The sequence below is a fragment of the Crotalus tigris genome, unplaced genomic scaffold (assembly GCF_016545835.1).
Source record: "Crotalus tigris isolate CLP2741 ecotype Arizona unplaced genomic scaffold, ASM1654583v1 scf7180000017950.1190679, whole genome shotgun sequence".
In the NCBI taxonomy this organism is placed as follows: domain Eukaryota; kingdom Metazoa; phylum Chordata; class Lepidosauria; order Squamata; family Viperidae; genus Crotalus; species Crotalus tigris.
In genome coordinates, this window is record NW_024096740.1 from 712,143 (window position 1) to 735,787 (window position 23,645).

The following is a 23,645-nucleotide window of genomic DNA, read 5'->3' on the forward strand; positions in this document are numbered from 1 at the left end:
CAACAAGGATGCGGCTTGGTTAAAAGAGGTGGATGCAAATAAAACAGAAGTTGAAATGAAAGAACTAGTAATAACAACAAAAATGGTAGAAAAAAGAGCAAAGAAAATCAAAAATTGGTCAGCACCAGGTGAAGATGAACTGCATGGGTTTTGGTTGAAACATCTAACTGTTATACACCCACTCATTGCCAAACAGTTCAACAATATACTACAAGGAGGAGAAATTGAAAAGTGGCTAACAACTGGGAAAACCTACCTAATAATGAAAAATCCAGCAAAAGGGGCAACACCAGGTAACTACAGGCCAATTACCTGCTTACCAACAACTTTCAAATTACTAACTGGTGTAGTAGCTGATGCAGTGCAACAGCATCTAGTTGAAAACAATCTCTTTCCACCTGAGCAGAAAGGAAACCGCCCCAATAGCAGAGGAACAAAAGATCAACTCCTAATAGACAAAATGATCTTGGAAAACTGCAAGAGAAGGAAGACCAACCTGAATGTGGCATGGATTGACTACAAAAAGGCATTTGACTCTCTGCCACATGATTGGATAATCAAGTGCCTAGAAATAACAGGAGTCAGTAGAAACATCAGAAAATTTGTGCAAAGATCGATGGCACAATGGAAGACACAGTTGCAGATCAATGGTGAGAGGCTGGGAGAGGTTAATATCAAGAGAGGAATATTTCAAGGAGATTCATTATCACCATTACTATTTGTTATTGCACTGTTTCCTCTGTCAACAATACTGAATAACTCAGGACATGGCTATCAAACATCAAAAACATCTGCCAGACTATCCCACCTCCTTTACATGGATGATCTGAAGCTGTATGGAAAAACATCATCTGAAATAGAATCGCTGCTCAACACTGTCCGTATATATAGCCAAGATATTGTAATGGAGTTTGGCTTGGACAAATGTGCCACACTTACTATCAAACAAGGAAAAATAGTGAAAACTGAAGGAATCAAGATGCCCCACGAAAATAACATTAAGAGTCTGGATGAGGAAGAGTACTACAAATACTTGGGTATCCTTCAAGCTGACAACATCAAGCACACTGAAGTCAAGAAAAAGATTAGAGGTGAATACATCAAGAGAGTGAAGAAGATCTTAAAGTCCAAACTCAATGGAGGAAATACCATAAAGGCAATCAACACCTGGGCAATCCCAGTCATTAGGTACACAGCTGGAATAGTGGACTGGACTCAAGCAGAACTAAAAGCAATGGATAGGCAGACCAGAAAAATAATGACAATGAATCATGCCCTTCATCCACGCAGTGACATTGATAGACTTTATCTACCAAGGCAAATAGGTGGGCGTGGAATGCTACAAGTACATCAGATGGTTGAAGAAGAAAAAATGGCTTTGGAAGAATATCTGAAGAACAATGATGAAGATGCACTGAAATTAGTATATCAGGAAGGCTTACTAACTACTGGAGAGACCAAACTGGCCTACAAGAAAGACCAAATGAAGAACAGAATAGAGGCATGGGAAGACAAAGCACTACATGGCCAATACATTAAAAAAATAGCTGGGAAAGCAGATAATAATAAAACCTGGCAATGGCTAAGAGCAGGAAAATTGAAGAAAGAGACCGAGGGACTAATTCTGGCTGCACAAGACCAAGCCTTAAGGACAAATGCATACAAAGTCAAAATTGAGAAGACAGCAACAGACAGTAAGTGCCGCCTATGCAAAGAAGCTGAAGAAACAGTGGACCACTTGGTAAGCTGTTGCAAGAAGATTGCACAGACTGATTACAAGCAGCGGCATGACAAAGTAGCAACAATGGTGCATTGGAAGATCTGCAAAAAATATCATTTGCCTGTAAGCAAAAACTGGTGGGATCATAAAATAGAGAAAGTCATAGAAAATGATAAAATTAAACTGCTCTGGGACTTCAGAATTCAAACAGACAAGCACCTGCAACATAACACCCCAGACTTAACAATTGTCGATAAGAAAGACAAAAAAGTCTGGATAGTGGACGTGGCAGTGCCTGGAGACAGCAGAATAGAAGAGAAAGAACTGGAGAAGATAACAAAATACAAAGACCTACAAATAGAAATAGAAAGACTGTGGCAAAAGCAAGCAAGGGTAGTACCAATAGTAATAGGCTCCTTGGGTGCAATCCCAAAACAACTGGAGCACCACTTGAACACCATTGGCATTGACAAATTCGCTATTAGTCAATTGCAAAAGGCGGCCTTATTAGGAACTGCTTCCATCCTGCGACGATATCTGTAATACCATCAAACATCCACATCTGCCTATCCCAGGTCCTGGGTAAGGACTCGATAGGTAGACAAAATGCCAAATCCAGTCTGAACATCTGGCTGACTGTGCGATGATCCATAATATAATAATAATAATGTTAAACTGCTCTGGGACTTCAGAATTCAAACAGGCAAGCACCTGCAACATAACACCCCGGATTTAACAATTGTCGACAAGAAAGACAAAAAAGTCTGGATAGTGGATGTGGCAGTGCCTGGAGACAGCAGAATAGACGAGAAAGAACTGGAGAAGATAACAAAATACAAAGACTTACAAATAGAAATAGAAAGACTGTGGCAAAAGCAAGCAAGGGTAGTACCAATAGTCATAGGCGCCTTGGGTGCAATCCCAAAACAACTGGAGCACTACTTGAACACCATTGGCATTGACAAATTTGCCATTAGTCAATTGCAAAAGGTGGCCTTACTAGGAACTGCTTCCATCCTGCGACGATACCTGTAATACCATCAAACATCCACATCTGCCTATCCCAGGTCCTGGGAAAGGACTCGATAAGTAGACAAAATGCCAAATCCAGTCTGAACATCTGGCTGACTGTGCAATGATCGACAATAATAATAATAATAATGTTAAACTGCTCTGGGACTTCAGAATTCAAACAGACAAGCACCTGCAACATAACACCCCGGATTTAACAATTGTCGACAAGAAAGACAAAAAAGTCTGGATAGTGGATGTGGCAGTGCCTGGAGACAGCAGAATAGACGAGAAAGAACTGGAGAAGATAACAAAATACAAAGACCTACAAATAGAAATAGAAAGACTGTGGCAAAAGCAAGCAAGGGTAGTACCAATAGTCATAGGCGCCTTGGGTGCAATCCCAAAACAACTGGAGCACCACTTGAACACCATTGGCATTGACAAATTCGCCATCAGTCAATTGCAAAAGGTGGCCTTACTAGGAACCGCCTCCATCCTGCGACGATATCTGTAATACCATCAAACATCCACATCTGCCTATCCCAGGTCCTTGGTAAGGACTCAATAGGTAGACAAAATGCCAAATCCAATCTGAACATCTGGCTGACTGTGCAATGATCCAGAATAAGAATAAGAATAATTGTTGTTGCTGCTGCTGTTGTTGTTGAGAATGAGAGGGTGAAGATTTTGTGGGACTTTTGAATACAGACAGATCGCCATTTAGAACACAACATGCCAGATATCGCAGATGTAGAGTACCGAAGCGTATAGCTGATTGATATTGCTGTACCAGGAGATGCCAGAGTCGAAGAAGTCGAAGAAAAAGAACTGGAAAAAATTACCAATTATCGCAACCTGGCCATCAAAACTGCGCGATTATGGATGAAACGTGTAACAGTGGTATCCATTGTCATCGGGGGCACTGGGAACTATGTCCAAAAACTTTGCAAAATACATCAAGAAACTATAGCTTCCTACAACAACTCCAGCAATGTTATAAAAAATTGCGCTACTTGGAACATATTATATTTTAAGGAGGTACCTGGTTGACACCTGGGATGCTGGTAGCAACCCGTGTCAACTATCAGCGCCAGCCAATTTGAATGTTCGGTTGATTGAGGTTCATGTCTAATGAATGAAAGATGATAATAATAATAATAATAATAATAGTAATGAGGAGGAGGAGGAAGAGGAGGAGGAGGAAGAGAAGAAGAAGAAGAAGAAGAAGAAGAAGGAGAAGGAGAAGTTGGAAGGGACCTTGGAGGTCATCTAGCCCAACCCCCTGCTCAGGCAGGAATCCCTATACCATTTCAGACAAATGGCTGTCCAGTCTCTTCTTAAAAACTTCCAGTGTTGGAGCATTCACCGCTTCTGGAGGCAGGTGGTTCCACTGATTAATTGTTCTAACTTTCAGGAAATTTCTCCTTAGTTCTAGGTTGCTTCTCTCTTTGGTTAGTTTCCATCCGTTGCTTCTTGTCCTGCCTTCAGGCGAGGAATGCCTGGCTGAGGAATTCTGGGAGTTGAAGTCCACAAGTCATAAAAGGGCCAAGTTTGAAGACCCTTGAATTCAATCAATCCATCCATGGCTGCTGACCAGGGGTAGGCAACCTTGGCTCTTTTCTGATTCGTGGACTTCAGCTCCCTGAATTCCTGAGCCAGCCATGCTGAGGGGAAAAGGAGAGCTTTTCAAGCTGAGCCATGCTGGCTCAGGAATTCTGGGAGTTGAAGTCCACGAGTCAGAAAAGAGCCAAGGTTGCTTACCCCTGCTATGGACCAACAGTGTGGATGGACTCAGTCTCCCAAATCCAATATCTGGGAGAACAGCTAGGTCTTCAAAAGGTGAACAGAATTAGGAGTAACCCAACCATGGATGGTAAGGTGTTCCAGAAGGCAGCCCAACTATTGGAAAGGCTCATTTCCTGGATCCCACTGACAGATGAGACCCATAGTAAAGCTCTCCTACCCCACCTAATGAACAGATAGAATCAATGTCAGTAGGACAGTCCTTCAGATACCTGGTCCTATGCCCCATAAGGTTTTATAGATAATAAATTCAATTCCACCTGAAACCTGTACTGTACTAGCTGCTCATTAATGGTTTTTCATTCAATGGCATTTTGGGGACATAACAAAGATTCAGTCCTGCACTCTATAATTTTCAATTTTTTTTAACTTAAGATTTTTATGAAGAAGAGGTTGAAAGGATCATCAAATGTGCAGATGATATAAAACAGTTGGAAGGCTAATGTCTTAAGACAAATAAAACTTCCAAAAAACTCATGGTAGGTTAAAGGAACGGGCTGGAAATAACAGAACAAAACGTAACATTTATCAGTTTGGTTTCTAAGTTAATTATCATCCTGTTTGCTAAGAAACTTTAATTAAGAAATAGAAACGAGCATATAAACGAATGGGGAATATCTGGTTTGCTAAAATTACTTTGGAAATGTATCTCAGACTAGCATTGATTGTAAATAAGTCAACAGTGTAGGATGGCCACACAATAGGAAAATGTAACTGTAAGCTCCATCAACAGAAGCACAATTTCTAATTGTTGCATTTTATTTCATTTTGGTCAAACCACACATGAAGTATTGTGTCTGGTTGTGAGTGCCACACCTAAGAAGGATTCAACAAAAGAGGAAGCCTCTCTTTTCTTCTACAGATTTTCTTAAATTGCTAGGCAGAGAAGCTATTTTTGAAATGTTTCTAGGGCTGGAGATGAGAGGTAACTGACAGTTTTGTATGTAAACGATGCTGTTCTGCAGGTATGCTATTTGATAGCAGCTGTACTCACTACTGCTAGTAACAAATGCATTTATCATGAACCTGTAAGTAAATTTACAGTTAAGTATAACGATTTAATATCTTTACTGTTTTATGCCTTTTTTAGTTTTGCGTGTGGACCAGAGTCCACTGGAGTTGGGTGGCCAAAACTCTGAATGAATGAGCCAATAAATAAATAATGCATTGGATAGATAGATGATAGAAGATAGATGGATGGATGGATAGATAGATAGATAGATAGATAGATAGATAGATAGATAGATAGATAGATGTGAAAGGAATAGATTATTAATCAGAAATTTCTAATGAATTTAAAGGTCTGTAGAAGCCACCTGAAAGTCATAAACTCAAACAAGTTAACTATATACAAATAAGAAAAGCAGAAGTTGCTAGATAACTGAAACCGCAACTAGAAGAAACACAAAAACTGAGGATCAGGTTTAGAGCTGAAGGTAGCAAAGGTATAACCGCAAACAAATATAGAGTTAATTACAAGAACTGAGCTTTTTTTTTCAAAATTTTATTTATTATACAATTTAAAAAAACATTGGATATAACGTGACATTCCAGTATATACATTCTTATCAAATTATTCCACATTTTACAATCGATTCTTCATCTCTGAATATACATCTAAATTTTATATACAATACTTATTCTAAAATTACATATATTTCTATCTTAACGCTAGCCTATAATCCCAACCGTCCTCCTTGAATCCCTCCAGCAGTAAAATTTATCCCAGGTTTCAAAATAAACTGATCCACATTTGTCTTTCAATACCATTGTGAGCTTGTCCATTTCTGCACATGATAACATTTTATATAGTGTCTCTTCCTCTGTGGGAATTTCTTTGCTCTTCCATTTTTGCGCGAACGCAAGCCTAGCTGCAGTCAAAACATGTAACAGCAAATAGATTGTTCTCTTATTGTATTTCTCCGTAGTTATCCCCAACAGAAAAAGTTCAGGTTTTAACTCTAAGTCCAACATTAATATATCTTTCAGCCATCTTCGTATCCTATTCCAATACTCACAGGACTTTGGGCATTCCCACCACGTATGGTAATATGATCCTATTGCTGTTTTACATTTCCATCATAAAGGTGAGATATTTGGACCCATTTTGGCTAACCTTACGGGTGGGAAGTGCCATCTATAAAACATCTTGTAGAGCAGTGGTTCTCAACCTTTCTAATGCCGCGACCCCATAATACAGTTCCCCATGTTGTGGTGACCCCCAATCACTTATACATCATCAGGTGCCAGGGGCGTGGCCAAAGAAAAGGGGAAAAAATGGCGGACAGCCTTGTTTGGCGACCCCCGTGAAATGGTCATTCGACCCCAAATGGGGTCCCGACCCACAGGTTGAGAACCACTGTTGTAGAGGTTTTCCTTGTACGAGGTAGCTAGAGTGAGTTTCCTATTTCTTTCTCACAGGTCTTGCCAAATATGCAGGTCGATACTGAAACCAAAATCTCTACTCCAAATTAGCATAGTCTCCTTGACCTGTTCTTCATACATTGCCTGATCTAAAAGAAAGTGATATATTTTTTAATCATTTTATCACAAGAATTGAGCTTTGTTGATAGAAAATTAGATGGTGATAGATAGGATGTGCACAAAGGGGCTTCTTGGAACACGGGAGGGACACTGGATTTAGGTGGACCGGATAGTTTATCGGATGATTAGGGAAGGGTCGTGGAGTGTGATAGGGGAGGGGGGGAATCTGCGCCAGGGGTAGGATATAAAAATGTGTCAATCAGCTCTTTAAGGTGTGGCTGGACTCCTACGTGTGTCTCAGCTCACCAAGCCTTTGCAAATGCTTCTTTTTAAATAAAACTTTGTTGCTGGAATTCCAATTGAGTTTGTTTGTTTTGGGATCTTGAGCCATGTTCCAAACGGATGGACGGATGGATGGATGGATGGGAGGAAGGAAGGAAAAGGAGAAAGGACAAAGCCTTTTAGAATAGAATAGAATAGAATAGAATAGAATAGAATAGAATAGAATAGAATAGAATAGAATAGAATAGAATAGACTAGACTAGAATAGAATAGAATAGAATAGGAGCTGGAAGGGACCCTGGAGGTCTTCTAGTCCAGCCCCCTGCTCAAGCAGGAGAACCTACACCATCTCGGACAGGTGATTGTCTAGTCTTTTCTTAAAAATCTCCAGTGATGGAGCGTCCACGATTTCTGGGGGTAAGCTGTTCCACTGTCAGGAAGTTTCTCCTTAATTCCAGGTTGCTTCTCTCCTTGATCAGTTTCCAACCATTGTTTCTCGTCCTTCCCTCTGGTGCTCTGGTGAAGAACCTGACCCCTTCTGCCCTGTGGCTGCCCCTCACAAACTGAAATACTGCTATCGTATCTCCCCTAAGAGAAGGAGGGACGGAGGAAGGAAGGAAGGAAAGAAAGAAGGAAGGAAGGAAGGAAGGAAGGAGGGAGGGAGGAAGGAAGGAAGGAAAAGGAGAGAGGAAAGGAGGAAGAGGAGAGAAGGAAGGAAGGAAAAGGAGAGAGGAAAGGAGGAAGAGGAGAGAAAGAATGAATGAAGGAAGGAAGGAAGGAAGGAAAGGAGGAAGAGGAGCGGAAGGAACGAAAAGGAGAAAGGAGGAAGAGGAAAGAAGGCAGGGAGGAAAGAAGGAAGGAAAAGGAGAGAGGAAAGGAGGAAGAGGAGAGAAAGGAGAGAAGGAAGGAAGAAAGGAAAAGGAGAGAGGAAGGGAGGAAAAGGAGAGAAGAAACAAAGGAAGGAAAAGGAGAGAGGAAAGGAGGAAGAGGAGAGAAGGAAGGAAGGAACAAAAAGGAGAAAGGAGGAAGAGGAAAGAAGGCAGGGAGGAAAAGGAGAGAGGAATGGAGGAAGAGGAGAGAAGGAAGGAAGGAAAAGGAGAGAGGAAAGGAGGAAGAGGAGAGAAAGAAGGAAGGAAGGAAGGAAGGAAGGAAAAGGAGAGAGGAAAGGAGGAAGAGGAGAGAAAGGAGAGAAGGAAAGAAGGAAGGAAAAGGAGAGAGGAAGGGAGGAAAAGGAGAGAAGAAACAAAGGAAGGAAAAGGAGAGAGGAAAGGAGGAAGAGGAGAGAAAGAAGGAAGGAAGGAAGGAAGGAAGGAAGGAAGGAAGGAAAAGGAGAGGAAATGAGGAAGAGGAGAGAAAGAAGGAAGGAAGGAAGGAAGGAAGGAAAGAAAAGGAGAGAGGAAAGGAGGAAGAGGAAAGAAGGAAGGAAGGAACGAAAAGGAGAGAGGAAAGGAGGAAGAGGAAAGAAGGAGAGAAAGAAGGAAAGAAAGAAAAGGAGAGAGGAAAGGAGGAAAAGGAGAGAAGGAAGGAAGCACAAGCATGCACTGGCTGGAAGGCTCAAGGCGTAAGTCTGCCCTCAGATCGGCACAGGAGGGTCGGTTCCGGTGGCCTCCAGATCCGACCTCCACGAAGCCCCTCAGAAGCCGTGGGGAGCCCAGCGGAGCGGCTCACCTCGGCCAACCTCCTGCTCCCTCCTCCTCCTCCTCCTCCTCCGCTCCGTCCCGCCGGCCAGGAGAGGGCGGCCGCGTAGCCTCTCCGCGCTGCTGCCGCCGCCGCCGCCGCCATTGAAGCGCCGAGGGGCCGCGGGCGAAGGGCGAAGGGAGCGGAGCCGCCGGGCCTGTGCGCGCCGAAGAGCGGGACTAGTTCCGTCCCGTCGCCCCGCTCGCAGCAGCAGCAGCAGCAACCCGGCCGCCGCGCGCGCGCGCGCGCCCCGTCCGGACCTTCCCCGGCAGACGGTGCGCAGCAGCCGGGGAGGCGCCGCCGGGCCCGCTCGCCCCGGCCTCCCGACGCTTCCGGTACGCTTGTTGGGCTCCCTGGGGCGCGCCCGGGGCCGGTCGAAGCCGCAGGTGGCTGAGCCGGGCTGTCACGCCGCCGGTCCGCCTCGCTGGGGTCCTGCGGCGGCCGGGAGCGGCGCACAGCGGAGCCCGGCCGGGGCAGTTGCAGCGCCCCGTGGCTGCCAAACTTTAGAACAGAAACGAAGAGAGCAGGACTGGGGCCTTGGAGGTCTTCTAGTCCAGCCCCCTGCTCAAGCTGGAGAACCTGCACTATTATTCCAGACAAGTGACTGTCCAGTCTCTTCTTAAAAACCTCCAGTGATGAAGCACCTCCTATAACTTCTGGTGGCAAGCTGTTCCACTGGTTAATTCTCCTTCCTAACAGGAAGCATCTTCATTCCCCTGTTGCTGCTTGTCTATGGAGATTCTCAGGCATCCAGGTCAAGTTGCTTTTTCAAAAGGCAACTGGATTTAGTCCAGTTCAACTCAGATTTAAGGGGACAGTCACTGAAACGTCAGCCAGCAGTGTGCTGCAGCTGCCTAAAAAAAGCCAGGGCAGTCCTAGGCTGCATTAAGGGATAGAATCAAGATGATATGAAGTGTTAATACCGCTTTATAAGGCCTTGGTAAGGCCATACTTGGAATATTGCATCCAATTTTAGTTGCCACGATGTAAAAAAGATGTTGAGACTCTAGAAAGAATGCAGAGAAGAACAAGAAAGATGATTAGGGGACTGGAGGCTACAACATATAAGGAACGGCTGCTGGAATTGGGCATCTCTAGTCTAATGAAGAGAAGGACAAAGGGGGACATGATAGCAGTGTTCCAATATCTCAGGGGCTGCCACAAAGAAGAAGAGGGTGAAACTATTCTCCAAAGCACCAGAAAACAGGACAAGAAACAATGGATGGAAACTAAACTGCCTAACAGTGAAGACAATCAACCAGTGGAACAGCTTTGCCTCCAGAAATCGTGGGCGCTCCATCACTGGAGGTTTTTAAGAAGAGACTGGACAAGCACTTGTCTGAGATGGTATAGTTTCTCCTGCTTGACCAGGGGGCTGGACTAGAAGATCTCCAAGGTCCCTTACAACTCTATTCTATTCTAATCAAGGAGAGAAGCAGGAGAAATTTCCTGACAGTGAGTACAATTAACCAGTGGAAGGCCTTGCCTCTAGAAGTTGTGGGTGCTCCAACACTGGAGGATTTTAAGAAGAAATTGGACAACAATTTGTCTGACATGGTATAGGGTCTCCTGCCTGAGCAGCGGGTTAGACTAGAAGACCTCCAAGCTCCCTTCCAGCTCTGTTATTCTATTGTTTTTCCTTGAAGATGTTTCACTTCTCGTGCAAGAAGCTTCTTCAGCTGATCAGAGCATTGGGGCTCCCAATTGCTGCATTTGCCCCAGCAAAGCCGTGTCGGGATCTGAGGCCATTTGGATGAATGTGCTGCAAAACTCTTGGCCAGCCATGGTTTGCATCTCAGTTCTTTGAAGTGAGCTCCAAACCATAATAGGTTGTATGTAGGTTTGGCAGAAGGTATGGTGCAGGAGTAGGCCACCTTAGCTCTTTCGTGACTCGTGGACTTCAACTCCCAGAATTCCTGAGCCAGCCATGCTCAGGGGAAAGGGAGAGGTTTCCAAGCTGAGCCAGGCTGGCTCAGGAATTCTGGGAGTTGACGTCCACAAGTCATGAGGGGGGCCATAGTTCCCTCATGCTGGCTCAGGAATTCTGGGAGTTGAAGTCCACGAGTCATAAAAGAGCCAAGGTGGCCTAGCCCTGGTGTGGTGTATTTCTGGCCACCGTGGCATATAAACCTGGCTTTGTGGCTTAGAGTATTGCACATATTATCCAACTGTGGTTTATCTCAAGCCATGATTTGACATGGCTTGGATTCCTGCGGTGTTTCTCAAGCTGACCGACTTGAAAAGCGTGCTGGCTGGGGAATTCTGGGAGTTGAGGTCCACACCTCTTAAAGTTGCGAGGTTAAGAAATATCGGTATATACAGTATAGTTTTAAGGTACAGGTTGTCTTTAACTTACGACCACAGAACTTCCATCACTAAGCAAGGTGATTGTTAAATGAGTCACATCCAGTTGTGCTATCTTTTTTGCTGAGGTTATTAACTGAACCTGGCTTTGCCCCATTGATGTGGCTTGTTTTATTTATTGGGTATCCTGCCTTTATTATTCTTACAAATCACTAAAGGAGGCGAACATATCCAGCACATCTTCCTCCTCCTGTTTTCCCCACAACACCAACCCTGTGAGGTGGGCCGGGCTGAGAGAAAGTCTGACTGGCCCAAAGTCACCCAGCTGGCTTTCATGGCCAAGGCGGGACTAGAACTCACCATCTCCTGTTTCCTAGCCTGGTGCCTTAACTACTAGACCAGAGGTCCCCAACCTTTTGGGCACCAGGGACCGGTTCCGTGGAGAGAGGTTTTTCCACAGACCAGAGTGTGTGTGGTTTTGTGTGTTGCCTGCATCCTGCAAATGGGGCTTTGCTTGTTTGTGTGGACCAGTTGCTGGCGTGCCAGGGCCCGGTACCAGTCCACGGACGGGGGGGATTGGGGACCCCTGCACTAGACCAAACTGAGTCTCTTGTTGAAAGTGGGCTAAGAAAATCTGCAAATGACCATCATGTCACCCAGGGACACTTCAACCCACATAAATACCGTATTTTCCGGCGTATAAGGCGCCCCGGCGTATAAGACGACCCCCGACTTCGGCGCCGAGTTGCATGCCTAGAAAGTCATCTTATACGCTGGAAACTACCGTAATTTCCGCTGTATAAGACGACTCGGCGTATAAGACGACCCCCGACTTCGGTGCCGATTTCAACACTTCAGAAAGTTGTCTTATATGCCGGAAAATACGGTACATGCCAGTTGCCAACCACCTGAATTTTCATCATGTGACGGTGGGGCCACTGCAACACACTTATAAAGGCCCAGTTGTAAGTCATATTTTTCAGTGCTGTTGTAACTTTGGTCACTAAACAAACCATTGTAAGTCAAGGACTACCTGCACGCAAAGGTTAGCCCTAAATTGACAACGGGGGCGGGGGGGGGGAAAGAAACCTGCATTTTGTTGCTACCGAGAAGCTTGGAAGCTGGTGATTGATTGATTATAGTTAGTTCTCAACTGAGCCCAAAATTTCTGTTGCTAAACGAGACGGTCGTGAGTTTTGCTTCATTTTACGACCTTTCTTGAAGTCGTTAAGTGGATCACTGCAGTTGTTAAGTTAGTAACGTAGTTGTTAAGTGAATCTGGCTTCCACCGTGATTTTGCTTGCTGGAAGGTCGCAAAAGGGGATCCCATGACCCCGGGAAGCTGCAACTGTCGTAAGTGTGAGTCAGTCTGAATTTTGATCATGTGACCACAGGGAAGCTGCAGTGGTGGTAAGTATAAAAGCGGTCATAAGTCACCTTTTCAGTGCCGACGTAACTCTGAACCGTCCCTAAACGAACCAACGACCTACAAACCTGCCATCAGGTTTGCAAATAAGGCAGTCCTCGACTTACAACGGTTTGTTTAGTGACCGTTGCAGCATCCCCCATGGTCACATGTTCAAAATCGTAAAATGGGGCAAAGCTCATTGAACAACCACTTTGCCTAGCAATGGAAACTTTGGGCTGGTAGGGCTAGATCCGCGGCACCGTTCGGAAGATCCCAAGTGAGCCCGTTTCCCTTCAATCTTGCTTTCCAGAAAACCTGTGGCTAAATCACAGTTTGCAAGGATTGAGCAAAGCAGGGAAGTGATGAAACGGCAAGGATCCACCGGGTCCCCTCAGGGACGGCGGGAAGAGGCCGAGACCTTGAGCTGTGCCGTTCGGCTGGAATACATGGCGGATGGTTTCCAAGGGGACGGATCCCAGGAAGGCCAAAGGGAGACTTGCAAGACGATGCAACAGCGCTGGGAAACCCAGTGGCAGGAGTTCCTGAGGACACTTCAGCCCAGTCAACCAGGGGTAATAGATCCCGTCCCGTCGGAAGCCTCCCCCTGGGAGGACCCCAAGGCCTTCCTGGCCTCCTTCGAGCAGGTGGCCCAAGCCTGCCGTTGGCCCCGAGCAGAGTGGGCGGCCCGTCTTCTCCCCGCTTTGAGCGGAGAAGCTGAGGAGGCTTTCCAAAGCTTGGAACCCAGAGATGGGGAAGACTATGCCAAAGTGAAGGCCGCCATTTTGAGAGAGGAAGCCATCAAGATGGAGGCGCAACGGCAACACTTCAGACAGTTCTGCTGCCAGGAGACGGAAGACCCCCGGAGGATCCACAGCCAGCTCCAGGAGCTTTGCCACCAGTGGTTGAGGCCGGAGAGACGCACCAAGGAGCAGATCCTGGAGCTGCTGATCCTGGAGCAGTTCCTTGCCAGCCTCCCATTGGATCTCCAGAGCTGGATCCGGGCAGGAGGACCAGACACCTGTTCCCAGGCAGTGGCACTGATGGAGGAGTTCCTGTTGAACCAGCAGGAGGACGAAACAAGGAAATGGCAGGTCAGTTTTCATTTCGGGAGTTGTGTTACGACGGCAGAGTTGGACTTATAGGTAGTCCTCAACTTACGGCCACAACTGAGCCCAAATTTTCCGTCGCTAAACAAGGCACTTGTTAACTGAGCCCTCCCCATTTTACAGCCTTTTTTCCCTCATGGTTGTTAAGTGAATCACTACAGTTGTTAAGAGAAGCATGCAGTTGTTAAGGGAACTTTGCAGTTGTTAAGTGAACCCGTGGACTTTGCTGGTCAGAAGCTCCTTAGGAAGGTTCCAAAGGACCCCAGGAGGCTGTAACCCAGTGGTTCTCAATCTTTTTAATGCCGCGACCCCCAACCGGTCGTAAGTCGAGGACTCTCAACCGGTTGTAAGTCGAGGACTACCCAACTGGTGCAGCACCGTTTGCAGAATGGGACTTTTGGCGGGCTCAGCAGGGCAGAGACAGCCTGGACAATTCCTATTGGCTTTTGAAAGCCAATAGAATTAGACTCTATTCAAGAGAGTCTATTCTATTGGCTTTCAAAAGCCAATAGAATAAAAGGGAGTAGCACAGCTAAGGAAAAGGGGAAAAAAATGGCGGACTGCGTTGTTTGGCGACCCCCGTGAAATGGTCGTTCGACCCCAAATGGGGTCCCGACCCACAGGTTGAGAACCACTGCTGTAACCATTGTGAACACATCCCTGGTTCCCAGCACTCGAAGTTTCCTCGCATGACTGTGGGGGTGCTGCAATGGTCATAAATGTGAGAATTTGCCATTAGTCACTTTTTTTCAGAGCCCTTATAGCGTTGAACAGTCATTAAACAAATGATGGTTCCTCCCTCTTTCTGTGAAGTTTTTGCATGTTGCATGATTAGGGGACTGGAGGCTAGAACATATGAGGAACGGTTGCTGAAATTGGGTATGTCTAGTTTAATGAAGAGAAGGACAAGGGGGGACAGGATAGCAATGTTCCAATATCTCAGGGGCTGCCCCAAAGAAGAAGGAGTCAGGCTATTCTCCAAAGCGCCTGAAGGCAGGACAAGAAGCAACTGATGGAAACTGATCAAGGAGAGAAGCAACCTAGAACTAAGGAGAAACTTCCTGACAGCTAGAACAATTAACCAGTGGAACAACCTGCCTCCAGAAGCTGTGAATGCTCCAACACTGGAAGTTTTTAAGAAGAGACTGGACAGCCATTTGTCCAAAATGGTATAGAGTTTCCTGCCTGAGCAGGGGGTTGGACATGATGACCTCCAAGGTCCCTTCCAACATTATTAATATTAATATTAATAATGTTATTACTACTACTACTATTTGTTCACGATGACAGCAAAGCTGAGAAATTAGACATACCCAAATTATTCCATTGATTTTGTTAAAAAAATTAATACATCAAAATACAGTTTTTGAAAAACATTGAAATCACCATAATCTGAAAATCAACCGTAGATGGAAATAACTATCAAATTAATTTGGGATTTTTTTCCCCCTCATGTTGACCATTATAAAAAAGTATGGATTTTTCCACAATGGCAGTCTAAACTTATTTTGCAATATCATTGATTCGACCTACCCAGCAGTACTGGATTAGCAAAGACATTCTTAATTAAAATGAAAATTAAATTTTTTTTAGATTGTGCAGAAATGGCTAGATTGACATTGAAAATGAAAGAGAAAGACGATTCAGTATATTTTTAGAACATGGGACTCCTTTTATCAATAGGTGTGTGTTTATAGACACACACACACACACACACACACACACAAAAGAATTTTTGTAAAAAGGAATACTGGAAATAATGCTATGAGAGACCACGGATTCTAGAGTCTGGAGTCCTCTCGTGGTGGGTGAAGGTACTGCTAGTGGATCCTGGAATAAGGTATAATAAAAATCCTAATTAAGCCACACAGACATAAAACGGAAAACCACGTGACCAATGCTGACTTACAACAGCAGTTCTGGCAATTCCAATTGCTGTCATTAAGCGAATTCCTTGTAGTCAGTAAGTGAGACCTCGCGACTGCGATGTGCGAATCCCTGCCAGCTTCCCCACTGATTTTGCATCTGGGAAAATCAGCAGCAAAGGTTGCCAATGGCAATCACATGATGGTGGGGATGCTGCAACGGCCGTAACTTTGAGGACCGGTCGTGCATTCCACTCGTTCAGCTCCGTCATAACGTCAAAGGGGCATTGAACAAGTGGTCATTAACTGGGGACCTCTTGTAAAATTAATTTGTTCAGAACATCCCATTCCCCAAAGCCTTGACAGATTTCAGGGACAACTCAGATCTGGTGAAATTCAATGAAAGTTGGAGCCAAGGTGGCGAGCAGTTAGGGGGCAGTACTGCAGGCCACTTTAGCTGACTGTGTTCAGCAGGTCAGCGGTTCAAATCTCACCGGCTCAAGGTTGAGTCAGCCTTCCATCCTTCCGAGGTAGGTAAAATGAGGACCCAGATTGTTGGGGGCAATGTAAATATATATATATTTACGGTGTACACAAATATATATATATACACACACACACACATTGCTTACTGGTGTACACCGCTTAGAGAGTGCTTGCACTTAAAGCGGTATATAAGTCTCACAAATAAATATATAAAATAAATAAATAAACCTTTTTTTAAAAAATAAATAAATCTGTACATAATTTTGGGGTTCCACGAACAGCAGCAGGCGTTCCCTGAAAGCCAAGTCGCAGGGCGCATTTGCCAGGGGACCCCGCAAATCCTGCTCATTCCTGGCTTTTATAACAGGCCCCGATAGTTTTCAATAAAGTAGCGATTTGCTTAAAAGTTGGGAGCCAACAAAATTGGGGTTCAGCGGTGCAGACAAGTCCGTTGTCTTTTTTTTTTAATGTCCTCCCCCCCCCGTCCCTTGTTTTTCCGATCACTGCAGGAGGTGTGCCTAGGTTCTCTAGAAGTGGAGGAGGAAGAGGATTTGGACCCTGGAGACGGGCAGATCTACAAAGAAGACGAGCTGAACAGCAGTGGGGAGACCAGTTTGCTAGGTAAAGATCACTACGCGGAGGTCTTTGGACGAGTGTTTCTCAACTGTGGCAACTTGAAGATGGATGGACTTCAACTCCCAGACTTCCTCAGCCAGCAGTGCTCGGGGCTGGGGGCATAGAGAGGGCCAGTTGCAGCGGTTCTTAGTTGTGTACGTACAGCTGTACAGGTTGTGTAGAGCTCAAGTGGTAGCGTTTCCTGTCTAGTCAACCAAGGAATGAATAGAATGTCTGATTTTGCTTTCTAAAATTCCCTTCCATCCTTCACAGACAGTGGAATTAAATGCCCGAGTCATGCTAGTTCGTTGCTTTCTCTGGAAGGACCAGAAATGAGTGAAACCGAACAAAATGAAGTAGGTGATCTTTATCTGTCTGTCTGTCTCTCTCATCTCTCATCTCTCTCTCTCATCTCTCTCTCATCTTTCTTTCTCTCTCATCTTTCTCTCTCCATCCGTCCATTCCATCCATCCATCCATCCATCCATCCATCCATCCATCCATCCATCCATCTATCTATCATATCTGTCTGTCTGCCCACAGGGAAAAAATGTCAATAAAGGCTATCTGTCTGTCTGTCTGTCTGTCTGTCTGTCTATCTATCTATCTATCTATCTATCTATCTATCTATCTATCTATCTATCTATCTATCTATCTATGTATCATGTCTGTCTGTCTGTCTGTCTGTCTGCCCACAGGAAAAAATGTCAATAAAGTCTGTCTGTCTGTCTGTCTGTCTGTCTGTCTATCTATCTATCTATCTATCTATCTATCTATCATCTGTCTGTCTGTCTGTCTGTCTGTCTGCCCACAGGGGAAAAAATGTCAATAAAGGCTATTTATCTATCTATCTATCTATCTATCTATCTATCTATCTATCTATCTATCTATCGTCTGTCTGCCCACAGGGGAAAAAATGTCAATAAAGGCTATCTATCTATCTATCTATCTATCTATCTATCTATCTATCTATCTATCTATCTATCTATCTATCTACCTACCTACCTATCTATCATGTCTGTCTGTCTGTCTCTGTCTATCTATCTATCTATCTATCTATCATCGTCTGTCTGCCCACGGGAAAAAATGTCAATAAAGTCTATCTGTCTGTCTATCTGTCTGTCTATCTATCTATCTATCTATCTATCTATCTATCTATCTATCTATCTATCGTCTGTCTGCCCACAGGGGAAAAAATGTCAATAAAGGCTATCTATCTATCTATCTATCTATCTATCTATCTATCTATCTATCTATCTATCTATCTATCTACCTACCTACCTATCATGTCTGTCTGTCTGTCTCTGTCTGTCTATCTATCTATCTATCTATCTATCATCTATCTGTCTGTCTGTCTGTCTATCTATCTATCTATCATCTGTCTGTCTGTCTGTCTATCTATCTATCTATCTATCTATCTATCTATCTATCAAATTTATTGGCCACTCATCTTACCGCAGTGTAACTTTGGCCGGCTTCCGTGTTTTAATGCATTAATTGTGCTAGACCAAAGAGAAGGCATTTTCTCTGATGACCCTCTGCACATTTTTTGGTGTCTGTCTTTGTAAACATGCAATAATTTGGTGGTGGAATGTTGTTTGCAGGGTTCTGAGTTCAAACTATCTTTGTTGGATGATCTCAGCTCTGAAAAAAAACACCCCAGTGGTCTTGAATTTATTCAGAGTTGCAGTGGATATTGAACATGTGTTCGTGTGTCTCTGTGTGAGAAGCACACACGGACACAGAGAGCAAAGGAAGCGGCAGCTATCTGCAGCACACAGCATCTGTTAGAGCCGTTAGGTTAAGTGATGGCTATCTCCTTGTTTGTAGGGGTCAGTGAGCCTCCAAAAGACAGGTGTTCCTCTGCAGACCATGGAGCAGGACTTGATCCAGCCAGGACCACGGACTATATTCTGGCAAGTCCTGCAGGAGGAAAACGGCAACATGGATTGTCTGGGTAGGTGCTTGTGCGCGCACTGAACGTCAGCTCAGGTGGCTGCGTCCTTGCAACCAGGGAAGATACAAGTGCAAAAAAGCTGAGGGAACTGTCAAAAGTGATCAAAACCAAAGACTTCAAAATATCCCCTTTCTTGTTCCTTCAGGGGTCAAGAACAGAAACTGGATCAAAATGGAAACTTCTTTGTGTGGAGGAAGCGATCCAGAGGAGACATCCAGGACAGCGGCCCAGATAAACACAGAGAATGTGTCAATGGAGGATGACGTGCAAAAGGAAGGATGTGAGTCAATTAGCGGATAGGGAGGAGAACCTCTAGAACAGATATGTCAAACACAAGGCCCGGGGGCCGGATGCGGCCGGCGAAGTGGTTTCATGTGGCCCACGAAGCCATCCTGGAAACAGTGAGGGAACGGCCCCCGCTGCCTTGGCCCTGGCCCAGGCCGGCCGGGAGCCAATGTACAATTTTGTGGTGGCCATCTATGCTGAAACACATTCAGTCTTAGCTCCACAAGGCGGTCTGGAAACAGCGAGGAACCAGCCCCTGCTGTGTTGGCCCCGCCCCCTGGGTGCATGCTGGGGAGGTGTCGCCCTTTGTGAGGAATGAAGAAATGCACCATCGCCTAGAAGTGGCCAGCAAATGGCCCTCGCCTACTTCACATATCCAGCTTGATGGGCTCTGCCCTGGTCCCACCCCTTTCTGCCAGAGACCCTCAGATCTGTCCCACTCCTGTCCTTGACACCAATGATGTAGAGCTGGCCATGCCCACCCAGTAGGCCACACCCACTCCACCCACACCCACCCAGTAGGCCGCACCCACCCTGGCCACACACCCCCAGGGCAACCGCAATGCTGATGCGGCCCTCAATGAAATTGAGTTTGACAGCCCTGGGATAGAATAATAATAGAATAGAATAGAATAATAATGGAATGGAATGGAATGGAATGGAATGGAATGGAATGGAATGGAATAGAATAGAATAGAATAGAATAGAATAGAATAGAATAGAATAGAATAGAATAGAATAGAATAGAATAGAATTAGAATAGAATTAGAATAGAATAGAGCAGAATGCAATGCAATGCAATACAATACAATACAATATAATACAATATAATAATAATAATAGTAGTAAAGTTGGAAGGGACCTTGGAGGTCATCTAGTCCAACCCCCTGGTCAGGCAGGAAACCCTATACCATTTCGGACAAATGGCTGTCCAGTCTCTTCTTAAAAACTTCCAGTGTTGGAGCATTCACCGCTTCTGGAGGCAGGTTGTTCCACTGGTTAATTGTTCTAACTGTCAGGAGGTTTCTCCTTAGTTCTAGGTTCCTTCTCTCCTTGATTAGTTTCCATCCGTTGCTTCTTGTCCTGCCTTCAGGCGCTTTGGAGAATAGCTTGACTTCCTCTTCTCTGGGGCAGCCCCTGAGATATTAGAACACTGCTATCATGTCCCCCCCCCCCATTTTGCTTAACAATCATCCTGACCTGCAACTGATAGGCAGGATCCATTGTGGTTGCTACTTGAGGGCTATCACCAGATGGATTTGTAGCTGGCTGTCAAACCGTACTCAGCGAGTAGTCCTCAGTGGTACTACATCCACATGGAGAGAAGTACGCAGTGGGGTAACACAAGGCTCCGTCTTCGGCCCAGTATCTCTTTAATATCTTCATCAATGACTTGGATGAGGTCATCAAATTTGCAGGTGATACTAAACTGGCAGGAATAGCCAACACCCCAGAAGATAAACTCAGGATCCAAAAAGATCTTGACAGACTTGAACTATGGGTCTTTCCCAACAAAACGAATCGTAATGTGGAAAAAAGCAAAGTTTTATATTTAGGCAGGAAAAACCAAAGGTATAAGTACAGATTAGGCGAGACCTGGCTCAAAAACGGTAACTGTGAGAGGGACCTTTGCCCAGGTTCGCATGGTGCACCAGTTGCGGCCTTATTTGGACCGAGAGGTTTTACTCACAGTCACTCATGCCCTTGTCACCTCAAGACTGGATTACTGTAATGCGCTCTACATGGGGCTACCCTTGAAGAGCGTTCGGAGGCTGCAGTTGGTTCAGAATGCAGCCGCAAGAGTGATTGTGGGCGCGCCAAGGTACGCCCACGTGTCACCTATCCTCCGCGAGCTGCACTGGCTTCCTGTGGGTCTCCGGACGCAATTCAAGGTGTTGGTTATCACCTTTAAAGCCCTTCATGGCATAGGGCCAGGTTACTTACGGGACCGCATTCTGCCGCACAGCTCCCAGAGACCGGTGAGGTCCCATAGATTGGGCCTCCTTCAGGTCCCGTCGGCCAGACAATGTCGGCTGGCGGGCCCTCGGGGAAGGGCCTTTTCTGTGGAGGCTCCGACCTGGTGGAATCAACTTCCCCCCGAGGTTCGAACTACTCCCACCCTGCCGGCCTTTATGAAAGCCGTTAAAACTCTCCTGTTCCGGCAGGCCTGGGGCTGATGTCCCCGGGGGGGGGGCGGGATATGATCGGACTCGCGGTATGATTGTATTATTTTATTGTTTTATTGTTAGATGATTGTTTTAATTTTGTACGCTACCCTGAGTCCTTTGGGATTGGGCGGCATATAAATAAAATTAATTAATTAAATAAATAAATAAATAGTTTACAAAGAAAAATAAAACCCAGAAAGTCGAGTTACCTTTTGAAAAACATCTTTGGGACAACCATGACCTGGATCAGTGATGGCGAACCTTTTAGAGACCGAGTGCCCAAAAACTGGCCCCGCCCCCGCTCCACCCCCCTATCCTCCGCCCTGCCTGCCCACAGGGCCACTCCCTGCCTCCAGGGCCCGCCGCAGATCGCCCAGGCAGCCCAGCAGCGCTATGGCGGTCACGCCCTCTGCCCGCGCCCTGCAGCATCAACTGTGCGCGATGGGGCATGAGGGCAGAGTCTTGTCTACGCTTCCTGGCTGCCACGTCCTTGGCTGCGCTGCTCCGTGTGGGCCACACTCAGGGGCGACTCTCCTTCAGGGGGGCTGCTGGAGAGGAGGGGGTCGCAGGGGGAGGCGAGGCTGGGGCAACGGCACGTGTGCCCACAGAGAGGGCTCTGAGTGCCGCCTCTGGCACCCGTGCCATAGGTTCGCCACTACTGACCTGGATGATTGAGGATCTCTTTAGATCAGTGTTTCTCAATCTTGACAATTTTAAGGCATGTGGACTTCAACTTCCAGAATTCCACAGCCAGCATTGCTGGCTGTGGAATTCTGGGAGTTGAAGTCCACATGCCTTAAAATTGTCAAGGTTGAGAAACACTGCTTTAGATAGTCCTCTTTCTTCTTTCTTCAGGTGACCGGAGAAGTTGGATCAAGATGGAAAATTCTCAGCGGGGGGAGACGGTGCTGGAAGAAACACCGAGGACTTTAGCAGACAATTCCCAGTGGACCTTTCCTGCCTCCTCTAATGTTCATGGGCTGAGGTGGGAATTCCCGCTGGATAAGACGTCAACAAAGGGGAAGAATGAATGGTGTGACCTCTCAGATGATCTTACCATGGCTGTGGAGAAGAATCACACTGTGCAGACTGAAGGGGCAAAGGTCTTGCTGTCCAAGCATGGACAAAAATGTGGCTATAAATCAGGATTTGTTGAGATGCAAGGCAAATCCTGCACGTGTCCCTCTTTGGAGGAGAAGGCCCAGCAAACACGTTACTCGGATAAACATCAGAAGATCCGTTCAGCTGAGCAAGAAGCTGAAGCCTTAGAGGCGAGGAAAGAGATCCCGGGAGATGATTTGATGGGGTACCCGAAAAATCAGCCAGACGAGGAACTTCTTCAGCACTTAAAGGCTGGGAAAGACGGTAATAACCGGAAGGCGGTAAAAAGAGATCAAGGCATTCAGACGGAAGGGAAGCGGTATCAGTGCGCCCAGTGTGGAAAATTCTTTCGACACAGACAAACCTTGACAAAACACCAGAAGATCCACACGGGCGAGAAGCTGCACGAATGTCTGGCCTGTGGGAAGGGCTTCACCTCGCGAGAACCTCTGCTGAGACATCAGCGGATCCACACGGGAGAGAAACCCTACGAATGTTCCCAGTGCGGGAAATGTTTTCGGCAGAGAGTCCACTTAATGTGCCATCAAAAAACCCACACGGGAGAAAAACCCTTCAAGTGTCCCGAATGTGGGAGAAATTTTTCTCGGAGGGATAAACTGATCAGGCATCAGCGCATCCACAGAGGCCAGCGGTCGTATGCCCACACCGAACACGGGAAGAGTTTTGATCCAAAGGCGGCCGTGCTCAAACATCAGAGTGTCTTTGAAGGCCAATGACAGACTTTCGGCTTCATTCTTTTGCAGCCTACAGTAGTGGCCAAAATTGTGGACACCTTTTGGGAAAAGTGTACAGTAGAAATGCCACCTTTGGTTAAGTTTCCACCATTTTTTCTTCTAATTCCTTTATAACTGTAGCCTCGTTCACTTAATAATACTATTTTACATCGCTTTCTGGGCAACCCGTCAACTCTTTTGCACCATTGCTTTAATTTTATTACGTTTTACAAGCTCACTCAATGAAAGAACACACAAAAAACCCCAACCAACTTGATAGCCATCACATAACACACTGACAAACGTCCTCCTCTCAGCTTCAATGCATGACATCAATAACTGGATCCTACTGTGATCTGATTGGCTCGTTGCCAAAAGAAGATGACACCCGATTGGCTCTCTAAACACTCGTGCTCATTGGCTACAACCAGATGAAGGAAAGCTACCTGAGATCAACCTAAGCAAGTTGTGCTTCCTTTTTCTGGTTATTTGGCTATAACTTTTCATAGAATACAGTACAGATCATTGAACAAACTATGTTGCATTACATTCTTGATTAAATTATCTTTCCATTGATATATAATTTTAGAGTATTACTCCCCCCCAAAAAAGTGGTGTTATTAGCCATCAAACCTCA

General features: G+C 45.6%; 1 protein-coding gene across 1 annotated transcript; it reads left to right on the forward strand.

Annotated features, from left to right (window-relative positions):
- The first annotated feature begins 9,069 nt into the window (after positions 1-9,069).
- On the forward strand, positions 9,070-23,162 carry LOC120308815 (zinc finger and SCAN domain-containing protein 30-like). Its single transcript, XM_039345332.1, has 7 exons — positions 9,070-9,315; positions 13,003-13,783; positions 16,659-16,770; positions 17,038-17,120; positions 18,594-18,720; positions 18,866-19,000; positions 22,029-23,162. The coding sequence occupies exons 2-7, from the start codon at positions 13,055-13,057 to the stop codon at positions 23,009-23,011; spliced, it is 2,169 nt and encodes a 722-aa protein (XP_039201266.1). The 5' UTR covers positions 9,070-9,315; positions 13,003-13,054; the 3' UTR covers positions 23,012-23,162.
- The last annotated feature ends 483 nt before the right edge of the window (positions 23,163-23,645 follow it).